The following is a 19,670-nucleotide window of genomic DNA, read 5'->3' as shown; positions in this document are numbered from 1 at the left end:
CTGAATTAGCATTTATACATGGATAATTATATTTAAATAGGTAAATGAATTAAATTCATGGTGAAATGTGTTTATAATGGTGCTGTAACTAGGAGTATTTTAGTATTAAGTTTTTCACTTCACTTTTATTTCAGTTTTTAAAACTATTGATTAAAAAACAAATATTATGTTTTAGCTCTTCTTGAAAAATATTTCAAGAGTTAAACTCTAAAGTTGAGTTTCATAATCATCTATACAACATACTTTGGCAGGCCGACTTCCCTCTTGCGGTTAAAAAGCTTACCTATAAAAATACACAGTTTCCTATGCTTGGGTCCATGTCCTTCTGTTAATTAGGTTACAGGCATAATCTGATTGGAGCAGAGGGGAGTAGGTTTGTTGCCTGGGCTGCCGTCCACACACTATCATCTGCAGGTGACTGACTGACTGCTCCTGACAGATAATGAAGGAGTCAACGACCACCACCACCACGGCTTTGTGCCTACCAAGGTGTGTGAAAATTATAAAAACGTTAAAATACGCAAGTTACTATAAAACCTAAAACCTAAATCTTGATTTTAAAAAAAGTATAGGTCCAGTGCTTTCGAATGATGAGAAAAAGGAGTTTCCTGTGACTCAGTCTTCTGGGAGGTATATCCAACTGCATTTCAAATCATTTCCATTTTAAAAACACTCTGCTCTGGAGTTACCCGTAGACTGTAGAACTGCCTTGGAGCTAGTTCTCTGAAAAAGAAGAAATAAATAAATATAATCTGCAGGGTCGTTTGTGGATTGATGTTGCAATTCCCAGTTGCTCTGACGCGAGACTGGTTAGATGGACAGATAGTGTGAATGTCTTTCTCAGTAGCCATTGCAAAACGTGCATACTTTTGGTGATCTGAGTGTTTGGCTTTTGAGCGGCCCCTGGTGGTGGCTGGCACTCACTACCTGGAAAATGTATCTGGTTATGTTACTGGTCGTTTTGGTAACACTTTCATTCAGTTTTAGTCCAATTCTTTTTTCCCCTAAAGATAGTCAAATATTTATTTCTCATTTCAGTCAATGAAATGTAAAACTTAATACTTTTATTCAACATTCAGCCTTTTCTTGTGGTTGATTTAATTTCCTTGGGTATTGAAATTAAATTTAACAGTAAATCTTTACTAAAGTATAAGTAAACATTAATGGCCAATTGTGAAAAAATTAAGAAAAAATACTACTACTGCACAGCAAAAAAAAGAGTTTGATTGAGTAATTCATGCCTTTCAGTCACGAGACTTCTGTAGATGTGGCCGCCATATTGGAGACTACTGGCCAGAGTATGTCAAATCAAAAATATGCATCAAGATGCTACAGCGCAGAGCTTATGCTTAAAGAAAACTAAAAACTTCATTTTTATAAACTTCCTGGAGAGTTACTGACGCCACTTAAAAGCAGAAAACAAAGACAAAAACAAATATTTTACTCAAGTCAGAGTAGTTCCTTCATTGCGTTCATGTCTATAAATGTAATTCAAAATGTTTAATGTTTATTTTAGTACTATTTAAGTTCAAGTTGTTAGTTTTGTAAGTGAACAGTTATATCTGAAAAAGTTTTGGTTTCAAGACTGTGATATCTTTTAATCTCACTCAAAAATTGTCTCGAAAATACCCTAGCGCTTCAGACATGATAACATGTAGTTGCAAACACCACCAGTAGAGGGTGCGATGCTGCAGGCGGTTCAAATAGACCGTCATGTGCCCAGTGAACATTTGAAGGACTATTATGACTGTAAAGTGCTTTTTGTTCTCTTTTAGCGAGCAAAAACATAACGTTGACAAAAAGTGTAGCGGCCAATGAAATGGATGAATTGAAATCAATGAAGTGAACAGATATGGACATTTTGATCAGGTTTGTACCTATAGCTCCAGTAGAAAAGGCTGGTGTTTCTTCAAGGCGTCGTAAAAGGCTGCTTTCACTCGTTCGCCGCCTGGCCGTAACGTCTCGTCATACAGCACTCGGACTTGTTTTTGAGCCGTCACATTGGGTTGAATGAGTCTGCTGTAGGTTTCACTGTGAACCATGTCTCCGAGCTCTTCTGCTATGGCGACGGCGTGAACAACCTTCTGGATGAGCGTGGGCTTGTGGCGATCAACAAATTTGGCTACGGAAAAATAAATAAATAAAATAAAATGATATAGTTTAGGGATGAAAACGGAGGATTTCTATGATAATGTTCAAGTAGTAAGAGATGAACAGGAGATTCAACTACTGTCTATTATAGGGCGTCTCAATAAGCACTTTGCTAATTGGAATTATTCAAAGCCCAACTGAAAATTCCATGGCAGTAACTGTGGTAACTGGCGAATTGCTGAGTTTTTTTTTGTCTTTGTTTTTGGTTAATATCTCAGTCATTATTAGGAGAATCCACATGAAACAAAACCTGTTTCAAAGGTCATTGTCTCCTCTGTCCGCACATATAAACCAATGTTCAATGACTTTCTCATAAAGGCGTCCAAAAGGGGTGACAATATTTGAAAACATGAGTGTGATGTTGGCCAATAGAAACAACTTTCAGACATAAAAATAATATCAGGTTTCTGAATCCACTCACGATCAAATACGGATGAGGAAAATCAATTGTTCCTTTTTGTTTTGGAGATTTCTTACAAAAACTGTATTTCTCCCATAGAGTTATATTGGCCACCTATTCTTTCTTTGATAACACATACTTGCTGGCAGATATGTAATGAACAGACTGAAATTCACCATTATTAAAGAATAAATGTGCTATGAATTTTACATTAACTCTACAAAACAAATGAATTTGGATCGTAAAATGATTCCTTGATCTCTTTTGGTATTGCTTACAGTAATACTAAAAGACACATGATACTGGATGATTTGTGCGGCGTGTTGAGATTATACTGTTAGACAGTTATTACCTTTTTCTTTCCTGGTCAGTGTTTTACTGGAGCCACTGCCTGAAGACACTGATGACATTCCAGCTGAAACAACATTACTAACTGGACTGACTTCTGTGACGGGTCCATGGTCCACAACATCATTTTGCCCTGATCCTATTGAAACTGAAATAAAAACAAAATATAGATAAAAATGCTACAACATTCATGCAAAGGTGTGAGTAGGGCAGTAATTACCATGGTGCTCATTCAGTGGCTCAGGATTATCTGGTTGTGCCTGAACTGATCGATCCTACACAGAAAGTAATGAATGAATGATTAAATCATAAACAAGATGAAAGAGAAGTTGGTGGAAGTTATATTTGAAGTTCATAAAAATGAAAAGAATACCAGTTTTGTCAAGACTTCATCTACTGCCCGTCGAATGTTGTCACTGTGTCTGGAGAACAGCCGCTCAGTTGTTTTGAGGATGTCTGTGAGTAAATATTCAACAGGTTTAATCAGCTCGAGGATGACGGCCGTAAAGTTTAATGTTTTGTGTGAGCTCTACCTTTAAACAAGGGCCTTTTATCTGGGTCTCCCTCCCAGCATCTCCTCATGAGATCAACCAAGTCTCTTATTCCGTCGACTTTAAGACTGAGGAGGTCTTTACAGTCAGGGCGGTCTCCTTGAGTAATCCTAAGTTCTACTATAGAATACCCTTTCCCTTTAGAGATACAAAAACAATGTTGATGAGTCACAAAATCAGTATACATGAAATCAGTAAACATTTGATCAATATTGCATCACCATTTACCTGGGTATGGTTCTTTTCCAGAGAAGATAGACCAGAGAAGGATACCGAAGCTGAAACCGTCAAATGGTTACATTTGAATACAAATTCAATTCTAGATTTAGTCCCATTTGTAAAATAAAATGTAACTATTTTTAATGAATTCAGCTATTTATTTATTTTTGCAAAATCACATTGTATGTGCATAAATCTAGCCTCCAGTTGTCACTTTCCACATGAAATGAGTAAATACCAGGGGTCTCATTTAAAAACCTAAAAGACTCTGCCTATTATAATACGTACGAGCAAAACCCAAACTTTATGTACGGAGGGGAAAAAAGCCTCCATATACGCCACCACCACTGATGTGGGGGAGAAGTGGGTTCAGACTTAGTTGATGTTTTATTGCTGTATGATACATTTGTCATGAGTTTAGTGATGAACTGTGATATTCAGATGAACTGTCTGCGTGGAGTCGCTCACTGTTATTGGCCACTTGGCGCCGACTCCATCTGTTCACAGCTCTACAGGGAAACCCATGGGTAACTGATAACATGGTACCCATTATCCAGAGTCGCTCATGTCTGAGCTTATCTACCCGAGTAACACAGACTTATCCAGGGTGAGTTCAACCAGCTTTGTAGTACTGGGTTCAAGAGGGACTAAACCATGTCTTTTTTCCCTGACAAGAGCGTGTACGCCGGGTTTTAAATGTAGAATGAAAGGAATGTTTGGTACCTGTAGATGTCAAAGGCCCGCACTGGGTTGTACGACAGCTCGAAGGCTTCTGGAGGCATGTACTTGAATGTGCCCTGAGGTCCAGTGTGGGAGTTTCTATTGTCCCCCACAACACTTCTGGACACTGTGGACAAGCCAAAGTCCGCCAGCTACACACAGACACAAAAAATATAATAAATATTAGAGGCTGACCAATATGGGTTTTTCTAAGGCTGGTGCCGATATTTTGTGATGTTATTTGACCGATGCCGAAATGCCCGGCCGATATATATTTGGCCAATTTTTCCAAATGTCTGGTGTATATTCCTGTAAAAAAACAATACTTGGCCGCTCCAGCAGTGGCCGATATTATTTTATTACTTTTATTTGTTACTATCTTGTGAGAGGGAGGACTTGTTTTAAAGCCCTGACTGCTCTTTCCTCTGCAAAACACAGGAAGTCGCTTTCATTTTCGGTCCCGGATATATCAGCTTTTTTTCGGCGCTAGATCGGCCGATAGTCGATATTGTAAAATCCCCAGATATCGGCCGGCTGAAAATATATAGCGGTTCTCTAATAAATATATAACAAACCTCTAATAACTATATAATAAAATAGAGGATGTATATTGGTGAGACTTCTAGGGCTGCCCCCCTTTCACCGTTTTTTTTAATAGTTGACTAAATGCACACATTTTTTTGCATGAATTGAGATGGTCTCCATTTACATCACACCAGAGGCAGTTCTTAAACTTAGGGCTAAGAGGTTTCTGTCTGTTTATAAACAGTAGAGACATTTCAGTTTTTTTGTTTTTTCGTGTACGACTGAGCAGCAGCTGAGGCCTGCTCTGTGTCTGAGCGAGGACCTTTACAGGCTAGAGTTGTTTCATTAATAATAATCAATGCTGAAACCACATAAAGATGAACCTTGAACCTTGGAATACGAGAGCGTCCAGTTACTGTATTTCACAATAAAACGCACACTGCTTGTGTCTACATAGTGGTGAAACCGAGACATATGGCACAAGGAGATGTTATCTGACCCCAGGGGATACAAGATTATGAATAGAGCCCGACCGATCGGCCGATAAAAAAAAAGGATATCTCCGGGACCGAAAGTGATAGAGACTTCCCGTTTTCAGAGCTCAGTCATTGCTTTAAAATGAGCCCCCCCCCTACCAGCACTAGTCATTTGGATGATATGGAGTATGAGGACAGCACACGGATGGACAGCAGGAGTGAGGGAGCTGGAGCTTGAGCCTGAAATGTGATTTTAATCTATCTATTTACACATAAACATGCCATTAGGTAGTTCGTCAATGAATCCATATTTGCTACAGTTTAAGCCCCTGTGATTTTATGTGTTATGAGAGCTGTTGTCAGCACCATGCGCTTTTAGCTGACAAATCACTGCTCTGGACATGTTTTTGGTCGACTTGGGGCAGTTCACATACATCATTTATGACAGATCCGTCAGATAAGATTCATGAACTTTGTGTCAATAGAGATTTTAATAATACTGTCCTCTAGCCTGTGCTCCCCATCGATTTTAAAAAGAAATATCTTTTTTTTTTTCAAAACATTGTTCCCATATTTAACACACACCTGTAGTGGTATTTCACTTCATTCTCGCAATTTGGTAAATCCTGTTTCAGTGGTGGAAGAACCACTTAAATTGTTTACTTTTGTAAAAGTACTCTGCAGTACTATGAAGATTTGTACTGAATGTGCTGCTGGTACTTTCAGACTGCACAGAGGCCACTGCAACAAAGAATGTGCATAAAACACTATTCAAAGTACTTTGACTTTTAGTCCAGCTCAAAAACGTAGACAGAAAGTACAGACACAGGCTCTAGTGAAGCAAAAGTAAAAAGTATACATTATGAAATGTGTTTTAGTAAAGGAAGTATTTTAGAATGTGTGCTCTTAACTAAACGTTTTACATTATTGCTGTTTGGTCATTTCTTCACCTGATCAAGGGTCATCTGCACTTAAAATGCATGTATGATTAATTCCCCCGGATGCCAACAGAGCGTGCTCCAACAAAACGGACACAAAGATCTTTGTTTTTCGTGAAAAAAAGATCATTGTTGTGCCCAAAAGCAGGTGCATAAGCATAATGAAACGCTGTGACACAAAGTGAAGCAGGGTCCTATTTGTTTAAACCACTTACTCTAGCGTTGAGCTCATCGTTCAGAAGAATGTTATTTGGCTTTAGGTCCAGGTGCACGATGTTCTTGTGGTGGAGGAAATTCATAGCCAGAGCAGTTTGGTGTGCCAGTCGAAACGCCAGGGGCCAGGGCGGGGGCCCGGACAGTTGTGTCTGAAGTGACTCGATAGACCCCCTCCTCATGTAGTCTGTGACCAGCCCTCTTTCCCCTGAAGGGCCCTTGTAGACTCCGTACACTCTCAGCACAAAGTCACAGGAAGCTAGATCCATGAAGCTGACCTCATTGAACGTGTAGTGGCTGGATGGAAAAATAAAGACAAGTCTGTTAGTAAATCCTATAAGATGCACATATTCAGTAACATTTGGACCAGGGTTGCAGCAAGTCAAGTGTGATGCTTTATAATGCCTATATGATACATGTTTAATGCTGCAAATGCAAAAAATGGTGCGAGAGGGGTTTCCCCTTTTCATATTCAAAACTAAACTGGACACAACGGGAAACTTTTGAGCAAAAGAGGGTGTAAAATTTCAGTGAGAACTGCAGCTGACTTTATTTTAAACCAGTGTATCCCAACCGGAGCACGGGGACCCCTCAGGGTACCCGAGGACCCAGCAGAGGGTACTTGGAACTATTTGATATTGGAAAATAGGAGAAACTGAACGTTATTTTGATAGGAAAAGCAATATTTTGCAAAAAAAATTGTAGGTGTCTTTTTACTTACAAATAGAGCTTTAAAGAGATGGCTTTCTAAAGAAACCTAGACGTCCTTGAGGTACAGGGTACACAGACTATCACAGCGCAAAAAAGCTTGAGAACCAAGACAAGGCATTAGAATACAGGATGACATAAAGATACAACATTTACTGTGGTAACATATGGTATTTGCAGGATGCAGTATGGACTTTGATGGCTTTATGATTAGCCATCAGATACTGATTGAATTTGTTTATGAAATGAAATCCATTTGGCTTTGTTTGTGCCATTTAGTTTTCTGAATATGATATTTTGCCAGGTGGATAATAGTTTGAATCAGAAGGGAAAGGTCTTTGGGAATATTTGGATTATTGAAATAAAACATGAAGTCACTCTCCTGAGGCTGATCATGTAGCCAGGTTTGTTCTGGATAAGTTGTTGTATATGTGACCATATGTTTTGACTGTAAGTGCAGTGATAAAACAGGTGGATGATGGTTTCTTGATTCTTGAGCTGTAACCTGCTGGCACCCAGCTTCCTTCCTGTCTTGGTGGGTGTGTTGCGGAAAGTCCCTGTATAAAAGCAGACCACACTTTCCAATACTATAATACCAGACATCATTTAGTAACACAAACCTTTGCATCTTTAATAGAGAGCAAATAAAAACATTCCTCTAACTCCTCTTACACACTGACGTTGATGAAGCGAAGCTGAAGAACAATTACAGGAGGGATTGGCGATGAGTTACACTGTTTACCTGGCGTCTTCCTTGAGTATTTTGACGGCCACGTCGAAGCCCCAGTCCAGGTGCCTGGCCTTGTACACCCGTCCGAACCCTCCGCTGCCCACCTCACACATGTCCCCCAGACTCTCCTTCCGAACCTCGGCCTTATCCCGGGGAGGGTGCGCCATCTCTCACCTTGAGCTGGACAGGCAGCCAGGTTCTACTTCATCTGACAAAAGTACTCTTCAAACCTACAAAAAAATATCAGGAGAACATAGCCATGCCATCACACAAGCCAGAAAGTATCTAGTAGATTTTCATTTTACCAACAATGTATTTAGCCATGGCCACTTCTCACTGTCTGACAGGCCAGATTCTAATTGAGAGTAATGTAAGAGGGACGGACATTTTATTGAATTTAAAAAAATCAGAGACAGTGGTGATGTTGGAGTCCTAATAAAAGCAGATGATTAAATAAGAATTCATATTTTTTTTTATAAGATATGATATACACAGGGGCTTTGAGGTTCACTGGAGACCGGTTCATTAGGGGAGGGGGCAGCCCCTGCAAGTTTGTGTTTCAAGTGCCTCTAGGATAAAGTAAAACATGCAATAAAAACACTACTGCACATAAGAGGCGATTTGGAGAGAAAAAACCTACTGGACGTCATGGATAAAATTTGAAGTTTAGACATCCCACTGTTTATGAGAATAACAGCTATTAAACAAATTACAAAAATATGACACAGATTTTACAGTCCTGGAAAATACTTCTCAAAAATGGATTGGAGAAAGTAACGTACACTATTCAAGACCAAACTGAAACTTTCAAAACATTATATGGTCATACTCTCTGCATATGAAATAATATTGATGAATAGAAAAAAATTATGTCTTTTACATTTGTGAACAGCAATACAACAAAAGTATATGTAAATGTTTTTCGAAACGAATATACTATAACCTGAATATAGACCCTATATAGCCTGCCTTTATTTATTTATTCCAAGCATATACCAGCACTGGTAAGTCTTTATTTTATTCATTTATTTGAGCAGTTGTGGTTTTAAGCAAGCCAGGTTAACGGTTATTAGGAAAAAAAAGAAAAGAATATAGTTAAAAGGATGACGCACTGACGTCTTGTTGGACTCTGCCAGGATTAGACAGAGAAAATAAAAGTTTGGAAACGAAACCGACATTGGCAAAGTACTTTTCCTGTGTGACTCAAGAGGCGGACACGCTAAAGATGGCTCTGTTGATATTCTTCAGCTAAGGTTAAAATACAGCCACAACACTCTGGTATTTTATGCAGATTTATCATTTATAAACGTCAGACTTTTAGGGGCAGAGTTCAACTTTATCCCACCAGGATATTTTTTTTAATAAATAGTATATGGTCAAACATGGACGTTAGAAAACGCACAGATAGTTAGCCTATATAAAAGTGAAACTAACTAAGTAAAGAAAAAGAAAATCACGAAATAAAGTAGTCTGTTAGTGTAAATAACAATACAAATCTTAAAGCCGCTGGAGCTGATGAAGAGTGTTACACAGACTGCTTACATAGGCTATGTGCATCTTGATAGAAACTTGTTCATACATTAAGACAACATAACGTCATGGCCTGAATAGAAAAGTTATCTTCAAACTCCGTAATAACAAAGTGGCGCGAGCTCAGCGAGTGAGACCGAAGCTGAAGCTGCCACGAGCCTTCAGCGCGAGCCTTCAGCACGAGCCAAACAAACATATCGTGTTCCCTTCTAGTTGTAAGAGAGTAATACAGTTGTAAGAGAGTAATACAGTTGTAAGAGAGTAATACAGGTGTATCACACGTACCGTAAACTGCTGTTATTATTATGCTTCCTGTTACTTCCTGTTTTCAACTGTCTCTTCTTTTACTGTCCGCGCGCGATGAGAAGCTAGTTTAGAGGATGGTCCGAGCAGAAGAGGGGACTGACTGCTCGTGCTCTGTGTTTGTTCCTCTAACACCCACACTAACAGAGCAGAGGTGAGTACAGTGAAGGGGCGGGCTTTACACACGCCTCAGCCTCAGGCTGCAACCTGACACTCACGCTGTGGGATCCACAGGAGCAACAGGCAGCAGAAAGTATTTGGATGCGACAAAAGTATTTGGTGAAACATGTTACGTTAGAGTTGGCCTTAAAATGTATTAAACCAGTGCAGCATGCTTTTTCCAAATAATGATTGATAATAATGATAACTCCTGGCCTATCAAAAAAGCAGAAATAAGCAGCCAGACGCAAGAGGCACGATATTATCATTAAAGGCGTATACCTATACCTTTTTTTCCCCCATTAGCAGAGGCGGGTAGTACTCAGTTACATTTATTCATGTACAACGTTTTGAAGCAACTGTACTTTTGTAAGTTTTTTTTTTTTTTTTACTTCTTGAAGTTAAAGGGGCTCGATGCAAGTTAGCCATTTTATACTCACTTCTGCCACCTCAGGTCATACGTGTAACTGCACCTTCTATATTAAGCTCGTGCATGACTGCAATTCGGACCCGAATTAAAACCTGTTTGAGTGTGGGAATTTAGGGGCAGTTGTGGTGCACAGGTCTGAGCTCATTCTACACATTAGGACATTGTTCAAACATGTAGGGGGATGAAAATACTTACTTTCTTTTAGCATTTTTAAACTCTTTATAGTCCCTTTAATCTTTGAGGGGAAAATCTTCATTTTGACGTGTAAAATATATATGTTTATGTTTCACTACTGAAACATGAACTCAATACTCCCACTACTCAAGTAAAATTTTCTCCAAGTACTTTTTTATTCTTACTCTTAGTCATTATTTTGGCCACCTCTTTTTACTTCTTCTTGAATAAAATAATTTAAATGTAGCACTACTCTTGCTTGAGTAACCTCTGCCCATTAGTGGAACAAAGATATGTTTTGTCTTCCTGTATCTTGTAAAAGCGGACATGCAAAGGACAATCCTTTACATTGATCATAAAGAAGCACCGAGTTGTTTGCATTAAAATAAAACCTGAAGGTTGTGAACTGTGCTGATAAACTCATCCCATGTTCGAAATGCATTAGGAAAGTTATGAAATAGTTTGGACAACAACCACTATTTCAAAATGTACATGCTGCCCGTTTCATTGTTTGTAAACAAAAAGGTTAGGCATAGGCCTTTAACTCAAGGGTTTAATTTAACACTTCTACCCAAACAGGCCGAAGCCCAGTCCAAGAACCACGACGACAAGCTTCTCAAACAAAGTCCTGCCTTTGTTGGGACAACTACCAATAACAAGGTAAGGTTACTTCATCTGTTTCCCTTAGGAGATTGTTCTTGTAATCAAAGTACAAGAAGCAGATCAAATCAATCCATAAAACATCTACAGTATATAAAATGTTATTAATTACAGATAGTGCAGATAAAATACTTTCAGTGTCATATGCACGGGTGAAAAGAACTGTTTTCAGCCAGGATTTGAACATTGTCAAATTGACTCTGTGCATAACTTCATAAATCATAACAACGCCGCCCAAGAAGTGACTTCCTGTTTCGACCCAGCACACCAAAATTAAAGCACACAGCTCGTCTCATTGATTAGTTCAGCAGGTACTTGCAACATTACAAGAACATAATTCGATACATACATTTTAAGTGTTTTGTCTGTTAATAGTTTGAGAAAAAAGTGTCCGCACAAATGTATAGCTCCCAAAAAGTATTTATTACTTCCCCCGGATGTAACGTTTCGGGCATTGTCTGAGGCATTGTGTGCGGACGCTTTTTTCTCATCCTTGTGTTCTACTTTGATCCTGCACACTAATTGTGACTGGATGTGGGTCTTTTTTGCTTTTCTAGCGCTATTGTCTGTAAATAGTTTGGCAGAAAGAAAGTTGAACTAATGAACAGCTGAACCAATGAATAAGATGGTGCTTTTATTTTGGCGTGCTGAGGCGAAACAGGAAGTCACTTCTTGGGCGGCGTAGTTATGATTTGAAGTTGTGCGCAGAGTAATTGAGGCTTGTCTCACATCCTCATGAAGACTGATCCAGATTTTAACTTTAGCCTCAGCGTGTTTAGTCCTGACTCTGGAAACCACCAGGAGACCATGAGCCGTATGAACCCGAGATGGTTTATACGGCTGTAACATGTCAGAGATGTACTTTGGTGCTAAACCATGAAGAGACTTGTTTGAATTCTATTCTCTGAGCGACAGGAAGCCAGTGCAGAGACCAGAGCACTGGACTAATATAGTCGTATTTCCCGATTCTAGATGTTCTGCAGCTCTGACAGTGAGCAGCCGTTACAGTAGTATAACCAGGTTGAAACAAATGCATGGATGAGTCTCTCTAAGTCTGGTTTTGACACTATTCCTCTGATCTTAGTGATGTTTTTCAGATGGTAAAAAGCTGCTGATGTTATTGCTTTGATGTGGCTGTTTAAGTTCAGGTCTGAGTCCATGATTACTCCTAGATTTGTTATCTGATTTTTTGGTTTTAGAGAGAGAGACTTGAGCTTTCTCTTTGTTTCTATGGGCCAGAAACTATCATCGCAGTTTTATCTGAGGTTTATCCATAAAGGTATCTGTTGGATGCAGAGCCGTTTTTTCCTATAGGCAAACTATGCAAGTTGCTTAGGGCCCCAACAGCCACAAGGGCCCTGCATCTCAGTCAAACTACGGTGTTGTTACACTGATTAATGAACGCGTTGTTACAGGCCTATTTTCTCAGAGATTAGTTGAATCCACACGGTTCTCATACGCACAGTTACTTACAGTAACTCTAGTTCTCTGAATTTGCACAGTCTTAAACAAATTGGGCTACTCACAGGCTAATTCTCACTGGTCAGACAGAAATAACCGTCAGGTGCAGGTGTCAGTTAGTTTTAAATCAGCGGTTCCCAAACTTTGGGTCAGGGACCAGAGGCGAGAGAATGACCATTTGCTATTTACCATTTTAAAAAGGTTAGTGGTTCTCACACAGAGGGGCAGGGCCTGAATTGAGGTCATTATGTTCTACTTCTGATCTGCACTACTCCACAGTGCAACTGTTTTTGACCGTAAATGGGTGCGCTCTTCGTCGAATAACCATGGGATGTGTATTGTAGGGCCCCCTTGTGGATTTTTGTTTGAATTCCCAGAAGGGCCAACACCGGCTCTGGTTGGATGCAGTGACAGAGTGTATCTACAGGCCCATGTTCACCTGCCATCAGTGACACATAAATCTGAGCGTCATCTGCAGAGTTGTGGTAGGACCGGGCACATTATTGCTGTGTGTCAGTAAAAAGGTATTGTACTGCATTTTAAAGGGAGGGTATTTGGCAAAGTTGATTTTTTAGAGCGTTACAACCAGGGCCATAGCCAGGATTTACAAAACAGTGAGGTCCGGATAATTCTTTAAACCTGGGGGTCTGGGGGTCCTCCCCCAGGAATTTTTTAAAGATTCAGATATAATTTCCTGTATTTTAAGTGATCAAAAACACTTTAGCCATTTTGAAAAATTGCTTTTTGTTGCACCGTTTGGGACCAGGAGGCCTGAGTGAATGTGTGAGTGAGTGGATGGTAGTCGGACATGCAGATGGTGCAGACTGGCCTCACTTCCATCAGTCGACCCATGGGCAGTGGGTGCAGCCGTGCACCCCCTGAAGTGTTAGGTGACGAGTCACGTACCCCCTACTTTGACATGATGAATATCACAAAACAAAATATCTATTTAACATCTATTTCATCCATTGTTACTGTGAAGCAGGTTTTCCAAACAGTTTTACTCGCCTGAGTGAGAGGCAATAAGAATGCCTTGTCCTAAATAAATACTAACATATTAAATGAAAATGTCCGTTTTTAATTGTTTTGAAAACGAGGCTGTGGGTGTGAATGGGTAAAGCTGAGGGTTTTGCTTTGGCTCATTCTGAACATCAGACTCTGCGCTCTGGCCCCGCCCCCTCTGCGTCGCCCTCACTGTGTCAAACCACTGGAGCTACAAAGGTGAATGCGCTGGTTTAAGCTCTCATTAAAGCGAAGATCATTTACACGCAGGACAATCTTTGCATGAGACAGAAACAAAGTGAGCAGCAGAGGAGGAGGCGATGATGAGGCACAGACGCTTCTCCTTCTCCTCTCGCTCCTCAGATCAGAATGAGGAAAACTCCTGTTGTAAATCGAGGTCACCGTGACGCCGCTCGCACTGGCTCCTCTCTCTTTATGACAGAGAGCATGGAAATTGCATCTCAATCAAACTTTGGCGCGGTTCATGCGCTGCTGTTGTAGTGAGGCTGACGCACAGCCTCAGCCGCGCCTCCGCCTCCGCCGAGTTTTACGCACTCGGGTCCAAAGCGGCTCATGAGGTCCGGTTTCAGAGTGGACACATTTAGGTTCAGAACAAGCTCATCCACGTCTGAACTAGAGGCTCTTCCGCCTGTTGAAGCGCGTGTTTACAACATTCATTTGCGCAGGATTCAATGTGTAAAAAAAAAAAAAAAAAGCTAAAATTTTTACCGAGGTCCGGACCTCGGTGACCTCAATGGTAGATACGGCCATGGTTACAACAACGTTCTGTAATCAAAACCATGCCTGGAGCCGTGTTTGGAGCGGCTAAGCACATTGGAGTAATGTTTGATCTTCATCAGTGGCCGTTCTTCCCATCCAGGCAAAAGCTCCCAAAAAGCTTCCAAACGTATCCAGGAAATACTATCCCCTTCTCCATCTCTTGCTAAGCTAAATCCGAAGTGAAAAAACTCAGAGCGAAGAGGGGCAAGAGAAGAGGGGGAGTGTGGATTATAGCTCGCTCAGAGGACCAGGAAGAAAGACTACTGGATATTTTGTTTCCGCTGTTTTAGATCAATATTGCATTTCCAAAAAAATAAACTGTAAGGTAGTGATAAAGATGTCTTTAACTTTATTCACGAATCCCCCCTCTTTTAAGCACATTGTGTTTAGCTTCATTATATTTAATATGAGACAGTGCACATCGATCGACAAACTATGTGGATCACAGAAACCACACATGCAGTTCGCAGAAAAAGGGCAAACAAAAAAAGTAGCTGTACCGAGAGAGAGGGAGGTTGCTTCCATCTCTTTTTTTCTCTTTCATGTCCGAGTGCGGCTCAGTCAATAACAGATTTGTTTTGTCATTTGGTTCCCGCTCACGTAGCTCTGTAAGGAGAGCGCCCAGTCTGTGATTAGAAGGTTGTGAGTTTGAGGGATGAGGGTGGTTCAGTTGTTTGACTTGACAGTGACAGTGCCTACACCGTCACAAGCAGAAGGGTTTTTTATTCAATCTTGGTCAGTGACCACATTTTGAGATGCATCACTGATACTTCTCAGTCATTTGTTTCTATTCTCATTATCCGGAGCAGTTACGGAATTATCACTCTCTGACGTTAAAGGTACACTGTGAAACATTTTGGACTATACTGTAGGGCTGTGCAATTAATCGAAATTCGATTTCGATTTCGTTTACAAGAGTTAATGATTACAAAATTAGCATAATCGCAAAAAATCGATAATAATAATTATATATTTTTTAATTTTTTTAATTTTTTTCTTTTTTTCTTTTTTTTTTCTTTGGCCATTTTGTTTTTTGCAAAGCAGACTGGCGTTATTTCAAGCCGCTGGGATTATTTTCCCTTCGCTTTTCTCGTGCCATGGCTCATGCTTTTGTCTGACATAAAAACAAACAGCGCTGTGTGATGATGTCATTAGGCCGCACTGCTTAGTTTACCTGTGCAGGTGTGAGGGCTGGCCAGCAGGGGGCAGGTGTGAAACAGGGACCTCTCCTTAATCAAGGCGTACTTGAAATCATTTGTACTTTTATGACTGTCCAGAAAACATAAAGTGTAGTGTAGTGTTTTGAATAATAAATAAAATAAAGAGACTTTTTTTAAAGGCAACAAATAATCGTTTGAATAATTGTGATTTCAATTATGACAAAAATAATCGTGATTATTATTTTTTCAATAATTGAGCAGCCCTACTATACTGTTGCCTTCAGTGCAAAACATGCTTCTAATGACCAGCTCCACACAGAAAATGCTATAACTGCTGTGAGAAATCAAAGAATGAATTTGGATGGGAACCTAACCTACATTCTAAATAAATTCTGCTGACTTTAGTCAAGATCTCCATGGAAACGAGCTGGAGACGTACCCACTCCCGGTAAAGTTATGTCATCTCTTAGGAGAGCTGAGCCGCTCACAGCAAAATCACATGTTTGTTTGAGGTATTTTTCAATACTGAAAATATCTGTCATAAAATAAAAGCTTGTATTTCAATTAAAGGGGGGGGGGGGGGGGGGTATTACGCAAAATCGACTTTTTCAAGCGTTACATCATGTTATTATGTCATTCCAAGTGTTGCCTTGGCACATTCACGTATTTTTGAGTAATCTGTAAAAACTCAGATGGCAGCCATTTTAAGGATAGGTTCGCCTGAGTCCTCCTAGGAACGCCCCCACCTCCCTGAGACGCCTCCGAGCTTTCATCACCAGCCGAGTAACCAACCACTGCTCCTCAGCAGAACCCCCTCCCCACTGATGCCACAGACAGCGTGTGGATGGGGCGTGTCGGAAAGGGTCAGAGGTTCTTAAAGAGACAGAGGCCTATTTCAAGACATTCGCTACAGCCATTTTGAGAGAGCAATTTTATACAAGGCAGTTATTCTAATTTACTGCATTTACAGACCAACAGAAGGTTTTGTGCTATAGACTGGTGCTATGTGATTGAAAAAAGCATAACACCCCCTCGTAAAATTCTACGGTGTGGCTTTAAACAGCTCATTCATGATGATTTGGTTCACATTTGTGAATGAGAATAAATACACTCAGTCACTGTTGAGTGGTGCTTTTCCACCACTAGATAGCACCTATGCAGTGTGACCTGCTAACACTGTGTGATATAGTGTGATACAGTTCTGAAAGTTTGTGACGCATACTTTGAGTTATCATCTGTTCATCACTATCAACATTAAATTCGAAAGCAGTGAAATACCACAGACTCTTCACTCACAGGAGACGTCATGGATTGGAACACATCATTTAGTCCACAAACATAGCTCTGGGCTGTGCTGTCATGTGAGGCATCTTCAAAAGGTGTCGAATACGAAGGAATGTTCACAGAGCAGACAAATCCAAAAAACATTCATACAAAATGTAGTCTTATGGTACAGATCTATTATTCAGACAGACTTATAAGTAAAACATAAGCTTACTACCCAAAAGTCTTTGAGCATGAGCTACTGATAAAAACCATGAAAAAACATTAGGAATAGTCCTACAGCAGGGAAATATCAGTCATTTTCTTTCCTAAGGCGGCAGCAAGTCAAATGTAACGCTTTGTAATACCATTTCAATGAGGGCTAGATATTTAATTCCACAAATGCATAAAGTCTTGGCATATCTCATTCTGTAAGATTTGTAAACATTCAATCAGCCAATGGAATGAGGGGAAATTGGACACAGCGGGAAACTTCTGAGCAAAAGAGTGTGTAACATTTCAGTCAAAACTGCAGCGGAATTAGTTTTAGACCATAGTTTTTGCCGAATGTATGCAGTATAGTCGAGCAATGTCATTGAGCGGGTTCTGTCTCTATAAGTACAAAATAAACATCGATGTGTGAAATGATCGACAAACTTGGATTCTTAAATGAACAGGCCACCGTTTTTCCATACTGAGATATGTTCTTACCTGAGCTTAGACGAGTTGATGCGTGCCTGTCTGTTCTTTGTGTGCGCCCTCAGTCAGGCAAAACGAAACCAAAGATGTTGTTAACATTTGGCCTCTCCAAATGTCTTCCTATAGCTCCAAACTGGGGTGAGGTTAGAAGCTACCACGCTCTTCCACGGGCACAGAGACCAGACAGGTACGCATCAACTCGTCTACGCTCAGGTATGGAAAAAACGGTGGCCTGTTCCTTTAAAGAGCCAAAACAAGAACACCCTAAGACTATTGAATTGTGAGCCTTTATGAATGTTTGTGATACTGTGCCAGATTGGTTGGATTTCTCTTGTGAACAGGCATTTCCGAGAAGGCTGGTCTCACTGCAGCTTCGCATTACACCCCTAATTCCCCTTCCATTGCATGTGCCGGTCTGGGCTCATGCCTTTGCCATCGAATAGGCGCGGTCTGCTTTAGTCCCCCCCTCCCCTTGCACTCTCCATCACTGTCTCCCCTCCCTCTTCCCCACCCACCTGCCTTTTTTTTTACGCACCCAGTCTCTCCAGCCGCCGGCACCCGCTCTCCCCCTCTCCTCTACTCTCCTCTCTTCCCATCTCTCTCCAATCTCTACCCTTTTACCCTTTGCATTTTGTCTTTTGTCTCACGCAAAAGGACACCCCCATTAGCCCTGACGCAAAGGTAACAGGCTCATCCGTTTCTCCAAGACGGGGGGGGACCATTCCATTAACTGATGCGAGGCACATAATGTCACCAGCAGCAGCAGCAGCAGACGCCTCCGGGACCGAAGCTCAATGAGCGACCCACGTGCGCCGATGTGCTTTGTAGTGGGATGAACGCATTGACTGGCTGCGACCGGAGACGCAAGACGGCACCGGGGAAGGAAGCCGAGAAGAAGAAGAAGAGGAGGAGGAGGGGGTCCGCTCAGCACGGCGCGTCCAAAGTGCAGGCTTAGATATCGGGGATAGAGCGGCATTGATAAAGTGGGAGCATTCGCTACAGGAGTGAAGAAAGATCAGAGATTGGCGAGCGTACTCGAAACAGCGGAGTTGCGATTAGAGACTTATCTGAGGTGTTTGGAAAAAAGAAAAAGAAAAAAGGAAATATAAAGGGATAGCGTGAAAGAAAAAGGACTTATCGGGATTTCGGGGGGAACAAATTGCCGGACAGCAACAAGATCAAGGTGTACGGGAGACAATAACGGAGAGATCCCGCCATGGCCGTCCAACTTATTCCAGAATCGGCAGTCTGCCTGCTCATGGTAAGGCACAGAAATGACATGCTTTTTCCTCCTAAAATCTTTTCATTCTCCCTGCATTATTTCTGCTTTGGAGCTTTGCGAAGCTCCTCCCCCTTTTTACTACGAAACCCTGAAAATTCGGCGGGTCAGACTCTCTCGCCGTAGAACACTGCGGCTATGTTCCTTGGGTGATGCCGTCGTGGCTATTTCACAACTTTGTACGAGCTTTCGAGAAAGACAGCGATCTCTTTGCGGCTGCACATTGGGGACTTTCGGAAACAAGTCTTGAACGTGGATGACGGGGAAACAGATTGAGTCCATAGATCGCAGAGCAGTCACACAGCTCTGGTTTTGGAATAACGCTAGTCATACGTGACCTGGAACAACACTCATTCTCATTCCATACTGTGGGCATTCTGCAGTCCCAAGGGGCGTGTGTGTGTGTGAGGAGGGGGGGGGGGGGGGGGGGTACATGCATGACCGCACTACCTGCTATCCCCACCTGTCATGGCTGTCTGTTACTATGGCGATAAAGGCCATGCACTCCGCTCGAGGGAGAGGCGGCGGTGAAATGAGCAGGGTGAAGGAGAGGCGACAGGATTGATGGACAGGGCAGACTCGGGGGTAAGTGATGAAGACAGAGCCAGGCGGGGGAGAGATCAGAGAGAGATTTATGTCCGCAGAGAGGAGGAGAAGTTTGGAAAAAAGAAAAGAAGGATAAAGTTCTATCTTGATGCATGATCAGTGTACTGTCTTGTGTGAGGGAGAGAAACGGGGCGATGTTTGTTTGAGATAGTTGGCATCAAGTAGAGTTCTCGCGGAGCACAAAT

General features: G+C 41.2%; 2 protein-coding genes across 2 annotated transcripts in view; one reads left to right on the top strand and one right to left on the bottom strand.

The window, feature by feature from the left end:
• Positions 1 to 1,877: 1,877 nt before the first annotated feature.
• On the bottom strand, positions 1,878 to 8,189 carry LOC306971344 (receptor-interacting serine/threonine-protein kinase 3-like; the record flags this gene model as incomplete). Its single annotated transcript, XM_079567584.1, has 9 exons — positions 7,992 to 8,189; positions 6,544 to 6,838; positions 4,393 to 4,541; positions 3,679 to 3,728; positions 3,433 to 3,588; positions 3,273 to 3,355; positions 3,120 to 3,174; positions 2,904 to 3,038; positions 1,878 to 2,122 (listed from the first exon to the last, which is right to left on the bottom strand). Exons 1-9 carry the CDS (start codon positions 8,144 to 8,146, stop codon positions 1,878 to 1,880), a joined length of 1,323 nt encoding a protein of 440 aa, XP_079423710.1. The 5' UTR covers positions 8,147 to 8,189.
• Positions 8,190 to 18,143: 9,954 nt separating this feature from the next.
• frmd4a (FERM domain containing 4A) overlaps positions 18,144 to 19,670 on the top strand; it is a 228,753-nt gene continuing 227,226 nt past the window's right edge. The window contains exon 1 of the mRNA XM_079567803.1: positions 18,144 to 18,861. Coding sequence (XP_079423929.1) covers positions 18,817 to 18,861 — 45 coding nt within the window. The 5' untranslated portion in view covers positions 18,144 to 18,816. The remainder of the gene's footprint in view (positions 18,862 to 19,670) is intronic.

The sequence above is a fragment of the Gobius niger genome (assembly GCF_951799975.1).
Source record: "Gobius niger genome assembly, chromosome: 12".
NCBI lineage: Eukaryota > Metazoa > Chordata > Actinopteri > Gobiiformes > Gobiidae > Gobius > Gobius niger.
This window is presented reverse-complemented; position numbering and strand designations above follow the sequence as displayed.